Genomic DNA, 7469 nt, shown 5'->3' with positions numbered 1-7469 from the left:
TTAGCGGTGTCTTCTATTATGACTTGTGTTATGAATCTGACACTTCTGATATCTGATATTCTTTTCTCTATGTGTACCTCACTGTCTCTCTCTGTCGGGTTTCCCACAATCATAACCTGTACCGTACAGTATATAGTATACGCCCCTTAACACCGAGCATCGAGGCCCCCCAAACCAAAAACACATTGTCATGGTTGATTGCTATGTTCTACGCTTGGTAAAAAGCCACCGTAAAAAATATTTTGAAACATCTAGTGGACCTACCGGAGGGCCATGAAAATCTACTACTCTTTTTACCATTTGAGGCCTCCAAAATCAATCATCAAGTCATGTACCAGTTAGAAAGTGTTAGCACACAAGATTTGGTATCAGCCCGTTAGCGTTGATGCTCCCCCTTTGATTAGGTTTTGATGCACACTGATGCACACTTTCTCTCCCTCCTTCTGTACTTTAAATTTGCCACTTTTCTCAAACTTTTCTCTTTCTCTCTAACTTTCTCGCTCTGATGGTTTTCATCACGTTCATGACTTGCGACATTGCTCTAACACCTCTCCTTCTTTACCTCTCTCTCTCCCTCCCTCCCTCTATCTCTGTCTCTCCCTCCCCCTATCTCTCTCTCCCTCTTCTTTTTTGTCCTCCTCAGTGACTCTCTGGGGATGATGCCATTGCCGTTGGTGCCACCTACCCTGTCGCCATGACGATGCCGCTCAGTCCTCTCTCCAGTGACGAAGAGCACCAAAGGATGCTGGGAAATAGGCAACACCTCTATCCGGGCGCGGAGGACGAGGAAGAGGAGGAGGAGGAGGAAGAGGAGGAGGAGGACGAGGAAGACCTGGAGGACGGAGAGGAGAACGGAGAGCTGGACGGAGAGATGGAGGAGGACGAGGAGGAGGACGTGGAGGTGTCCATCAGACGCGGCAGCGGGCAATACCAAGGGGGCAGGGATGAGGGCGGGCACAGGCAAATCGGCAACATGGCTGGACGAGTGACCGGAGTAGGAGTAGGAGGAGTAGGAGGACCAGGAGGAGGAGGAGCAGGAGGAGCTGACAGACAGCTGCGACCCGGCGGAGGGAACCCCGGGCACGCGGCCAACCCTTATTCGTCCAACCCAGGACAAGCCCACCAACAGGGAGCCAATCAGCAGCAGCAGCAGCAGCAGCAGAGGCGGGTCATCCGGGAGCGGAGTTCCTCCACGGCGCCCTCTGCTGACGACGCCCACATCAGCATGATGGTGTTTCGCATCGGCATCCCCGACATCAAACAGACGGTCAGTCAGACACTATACATGTAAACGTAATATAAACACACACACACACACACACACACACACACACACACACACACACACACACACACACACACACACACACACACACACACACACACACAAGCACACACACACACACACACACACACACACAAGCACACACACACACACACACACACACACACACACACACGTTTGTGACATCAGCATGATGGTGTTTCCCATCACCATGCCATTAAACAGATGGTCAGTCACATACTACAACATCTGCAACACAGACGCACACATACCACATACACACATCTCTGACATCTTTGACGGTTAGCCGAAACACATCAACACACGCAATACACACACACTGTTTCTCTAGTCAAAGTTGGCTTACAGGACGTGGCAAAGAGCAGTTAGATTGGAGATTTTTGAAGAAACATGGAGACACTCCATTGGCAGAGGGCGAAAATAATGCGTACATGGAATCCCCAGCTCTACATGCCGTGATTGAACGACTGATGATGATGTAAGAAAACACCTGTTGCTGAGACGGAGTGACTGATTGGTTAGACTGATTGGTTAGACTGATGATGTTGACTGACACAAAAATCGAATCTTACTGGTAGACGTTCCGCAGTAGCTCCCTTTCACACGTCTCCTTCAGACTTTAGGGTCCTCATACAAAAATTCCCAAGTTCCATCAGACACAACACAAACAAAACAAAGACTGTCACTGGCCAGGATTAAGTGTTCCCTGCCAAATGCTCACTAGCCACTTAGCTACAGTTGGCACAGACCAAAAAGTCAAACAAATCCCTTTACTATAACAATGACTGCCATAGAGTCATAAAGCACAAACCATGAAGCACCATGAACACACACACACAGAAAAGAGAAGTACAACTCAATTCACATTCTCATGGTTTTCTCACTCCATTGTAGTAAAACTGCATGAAGCCTATGCGTGCATTGCTGGCACCTATCTGCTATGCGCGTGGCTTGGCTGTTGACCCAGCACAAGCCCTGCAGACTGGCGGGGCAGCGGGGAGAATGTTAATTCATTTGGTAAAGAGCCATTTACTGTAGGCATGTACTCACGATTCATTAACCTTGAAAATGTTGCTGCCTAGTATCGCTGGTAGGCATTGGGTGCAATTGTTCATATGATGTGACACTGTGTGTGCAGAGTAGAGCATTAGTAGTAACTATCCCGCTCACGTTCCCCCTAGTGGAGTGGGATTTGAACCTGTACACCTTCGATTCCAAAACCAACTCCCCTATCTGTGCAATCGTGCCGTTCAGCATTTTGTGCAATTAGCAAATCGTCAATCATCTCTGCCACTCGGCAGCTATACTGTAGTCACAGTTACTGTTTAGCTTCATCCACACTGCGGTAAGGTATGGGACTCAAACCAGCACCCCTCTCTCTGATTCCGGGATAAACTCATCTAACCATGAGGCCACAACCAAAGACCTCTATGATACTCTCAAAGCTCTGTGGCCGGCCACAACAGCCCTCTGCTTGAGCGGCAGGACTCAGCGTGTGATTGGCTAGTTGATCGTCTCTCCTGCTGTGTGAGTTTGGAGATGGGCTTTACCCATAATCCCCCTCTGAAGCCCCCGCTTCTCGCTTGAGCCGCCCGCCCAGGGCCGATTTAAGATAGCCTGGGGCCCGAAGGCTACAGGTTGCTATGGGGCCCCCTGGAAGGCAAATTTGGCTTGGATTGGCCATAAGGCACACAGGGCATTTGCCCGGTGGACTGTTGATGATTTTGGCCTGTTTGTCTCCTCAATTTAGTAGTATCAGTCCTTGTGTCGCTACATCTGACCTCTGCGATTTAGATTTAAATATTAATTCTGTCTGTTCTGGTCAAAATAGCTCAGAATAGATTTCTGAAAATGTTGTCCCTGGCTTCATTGTCTCTCTCATTGCCTGGTGGACCGGTCTTGACTGAAAATGCCCGGCCTGATATTTTGTCCCAGGTCAACCCTGCTCCCGCCGCCCGGTATTCTGTCGAGATGGAGGGCTTTGTCAAGATGTGCTACACAGTCAATACGCTGTCACTTCTGCTGTGCGAATTCAATGCTTAGTGAGTACTCTGGGACCAAATACAATCTAGAAGATGTTAAATCGACTCTCGAGGAGTTGAATTAACACAGCAAAATTGGCTGTGTAGGCTGTTAGCATAGCCCGAACCCTAATGCTATATGGGGGCGGTACTCTCATGCACTATAATAGCTTAGAGGCTGAAAGCCTGAAAGCAGTATGTGCCATACGTGCATCATCTTCCCATAATGCTTGCTGTGAGCCCCATAGCCATGTGCTGATTGCACCGCTCGGCACTCTGAGGTCTGAGGAGGTCACTCTGAGGTCTAGCCCAAACCCTAATGCTACATAGGGGCGCTCATGCGCTATAGTAGCTTAGTAGCTCATATTGACACATCGTCGCCTGCCTGAAAGCCGCCATACACTATGTGCATCATCTTCCCATAAAACTTGCTGTGAGCCCGATAGCCATGTGCTGATTGCACAGCTCGGTACCCTGAGGTCTGGGAAGCAGCTCTCAGTATTGCGTGTCAGGAGGGAAGCCTTCAATCTCGAAAAGCATTCAACAACATAAAACGGGGTGGAATCCCAAGTGCTGTATGAATATGAAATTCACAACATTGCTGGTGTGTTGAAAGGAGATCTGGTGGCCCTGTCGTGGCCAACCGGTAGGGCACTTGCCTGCCATGCGGCTGACCCGGGTTCGATTCCCGGCCCGGGTCCTTTGCGACCCCTCCCCGTCTCTCTCCAAATTCGCTTCCTGTGAATAAAATAACTTTAACATTTATTAAAAAAACAGAACCTCTGCAAAAAGTCAGAAAACCTCAGGTCTCAGTTTAGCAGTTTGTATAAAACAAGACAGACAGAAGGGATAGAGATGAGGAATGAGAGTGTGTATCAGGTAGCGCAGAAGAGGGGGCAAGTGCTATTCAGACATACTGCTATTCAGACATACCGCTATGCAGACACCAGATATGCCGTAGGGTTATGGTTAGAGTCAGGGTCACAGTCAGAGTTAGGGTAACTGCATGCCCTCTCCCTAAACTGAAAAAACCTGAGCAACGTAGCACAAACCACAGAAATGGCAGATTCCGATGGTAAACGTCCCGTAACTCCATCTAGGGCAGTGTTTTTTTTCTTAAAGCACCCCCTTACCTGTGTCCAAGACAAGCCGCGCACCCCCAACCCAAACTTCTACACGTGTGTACGCACTACTTTAATGACTTTACATGGAGTCCAAACCATGTTTTTATTTGGTCTTGATTTGGCCCAATTATAATGTCTGCAAGCAGAATTTTGGTCACACAAACACAAACAAACTTCTGTGTACCCCTTAAATCTCTGACCGCACCCCAGGTTAAGAACCACTAGATTCTAGGGCATGATCTGCCCTCTCATCTGGGCCTGAGGTCTTCAGGTTTAAGACATTGGCATATATTAGGCCTACAGTATATACATTTTTAGGATAGAGGCTGTGATTGTGTGTGCAGGACCACTGACAGCTTTCGCTGGGCCCAGGACAATGTCCTCTGAAAGGACCCCCCACCCAATACCCTGTCGGCAGGCCTGTGTGTATGTGTGTGTGTGTGTGTGTGTGTGTGTGTGTGTGTGTGTGTGTGTGTGTGTGGTTGTGTGTGTGCGCATGCACGCATTTGTGTGTTTCTGCATGTGAGTGTGTGTGTGAGTGTATGTGTGTGCATGTATGTCTATGCATGTGATGACATGCGACAGAACACTACACTTACTTGTCAAATGCTCCCCTCTTTTTTGTATCTCTGCTTACTGTTGGTCCATGAAACCAAGCAGCTAGGAGTCATTAGAGTTCCTTGATGCACTGGCGCTGTAAGTAGGTAATTACGGCCAGTTCTTCGCTCGATCGCCAGCTGCGATTAGGCCACAAGTAAATGAGAAAAACTTGCGTCCCATGAAAAGACCTCCTTGTGACAGAAACAAAGGCAGCCTGATTTATTAATTATAGAATTGCTGCAGGAGCGAGCTGAGCGCGCGCGGGGGCAATCAAGAACCGTCTCCGACAATTGGGCAATGAAATTTCATTATCGCAGACTCACAGACCGACTTGCAGAATTTCCTCCATTTCACATTCAGAGTCAGCCATTTCATTTATTGACATTTGCATAAGGCCATATTTCTGTGCCACATCATATTATTTATATTCCTTTTCCCCGGGAATGCGAGTCATTATGGTTTTTTTTTTCTTATCAGGGGGGGAAAGATAGGATGTGATTGCATCACCCTCAAGACAAAACCCTTTTCTTGCTCACAAGATGCATTGGAGGAGATAGGAGAAGGGAGTGTGTTGTGTGTTGTGTGAAGAGAGACTAGGCAGACAGTGCTGCAGAGTGGGCTTTGAAGATTCCTCTGCCCGACCAGCTGCATTGAAATCAAAGGCACAACTCCCTACTGTGCCTGTGTGAATGTGTGTATGAGAAGGAGAGAGAGAGAGAGAGCGAGAGAGCGAGAGAGAGAGAGAGAGAGAGAGGGAGAGAGAGAGAGAGAGAGAGAGAGAGGGAGAGAGAGAGAGAAAGAGAAAGAGAGAAGAGAGAGAGAGAGAAAGAAAGGAGCTGCTCCTCTCTTCTATGCAAGTGTCTGAGAGAGAGAGAGAGAGAGAGAGAGAGAGAGAGAGAGAGAGAGAGAGAGAGAGAGAGGAGAGAGAGAGAGAGAAAAAGAGAGAGAGAGAGAGAGAGAGAGAGAGAGAGAGAGAGAGAGAGAGAGAGAAAGGAGCTGCTCTCTTTATGCAACTGTCTATCCTGTGCAGATCTTTAAAGGGCTTGGCTGGCTCCAACTGGAAGCATACAGGCGCACACACATCATACTGCACACACACATCATACACACATGCATGCATGCATACACTCACACACTCACATCATACGCAGGCACACATCGTACACGCACACACAGGCACACTTAACTCTCACATAAATATACAAGCTCTCTCTGTCTCTCTGTCTCTCTCTCTCTAACACACGGTCACGCACTCACGCACGCACAATTGCATGCACGCACAATCACACGCACGCACGCACACGCACACACACACACACACACACACACACACACACACACACACACGCACACACACACACACACACACACACACACACACACACACACACACGCACACACACACACACACACACACACACACACACACACTATCCTCCTCATTGCTAAAGCAGCAGAAATTGTGAAAGGGCTGACAACCCATCAGCTACAACTTCAGACAGCAACGAAAGAATCTGTGTTTACTCTGCACAGTGCCAAGGTGACCCAACGCTGCTTGGCAGGAGAGTACAAAATGGAGACCAAGCTTGCTTTTAAAGCCTTTAAAGCCTTCTAAGGTCCTTTCTTTAAAAAACTGCTAATGGTTCGATGTCGAGCCGACACTACATTTGAGTTTTAACGAAACACCGCTCTCTGCCATTGTTGGCACTGCGGGACACTCTCTGTTTGTTTGATGCCACATGGCATGGCATGGCACGGCAGAGAGAGAGAGAGAGAGAGAGAGAGAGAGAGAGAGAGAGAGAGAGAGACTGGGCAGTTGGCCAGAGAGACCACTTGCCAGGTAGCGTACCTCCTCAGCAGCAAATAATGACTCTGTCTGTTGTGCCCGTCCCACTACGCCCGTCACACTCGCCAACTCGAATAATGACTGTCTGTTGTGCCCGTCCCGCCCCCGTCCGTGACACTCGCCAACTCCCATCCTGGCACCAAGCCACCCAGAGGCGACTGACGTGTAGTGGGCTTCCTGAGGCATCAGACCGGGCAGTCATGGGTAAGCGGTTAGGGCGTCAGACTTGTATCCCCAAGGTTGCCAGTTCGACTCCCTACCCGCCAGGTTGGTGTAATTAACCAGTGCTCTCCCCCATCCTCCTCCATGACTGAGGTAGGCCTGCCTTGAGCATGGTACCAGTACTCCCTTTCGGGTGCCATTGGGGACTGCCCCCTTGAACGGGTGAGGCATAAATGCTGTTTCGTTGTGTGCAGTGTGCAGTGAACACTTGTGTGCTGTGGAGTGCTGTGTCACAGTGACCATGGGAGTCGGCGTTTCCCAGTTGGGCTTTCACCTCACTTTCACTGAGGTACCGGACCGGAGGGGTGCTGACAGGAGGAGGGGGGGGGGCGACAGGATAAGATAAGATA

General features: G+C 49.2%; 1 protein-coding gene across 1 annotated transcript in view; it reads left to right on the top strand.

The window, feature by feature from the left end:
- Window positions 1–669: 669 nt before the first annotated feature.
- Window positions 670–7469, top strand: part of shank1 (SH3 and multiple ankyrin repeat domains 1) — a 132661-nt gene continuing 125861 nt past the window's right edge. The window contains exon 1 of the mRNA XM_063189331.1: window positions 670–1267. Within this exon, the coding sequence (XP_063045401.1) occupies window positions 695–1267 (573 nt within the window). The 5' untranslated portion in view covers window positions 670–694. The remainder of the gene's footprint in view (window positions 1268–7469) is intronic.

Source organism: Engraulis encrasicolus, chromosome 2 (genome assembly GCF_034702125.1).
Source record: "Engraulis encrasicolus isolate BLACKSEA-1 chromosome 2, IST_EnEncr_1.0, whole genome shotgun sequence".
Classification (NCBI taxonomy): Eukaryota; Metazoa; Chordata; class Actinopteri; order Clupeiformes; family Engraulidae; genus Engraulis; species Engraulis encrasicolus.
Note: the sequence above shows the minus strand (reverse complement) of the source record. Positions and strands in the feature narration are given on the sequence as shown.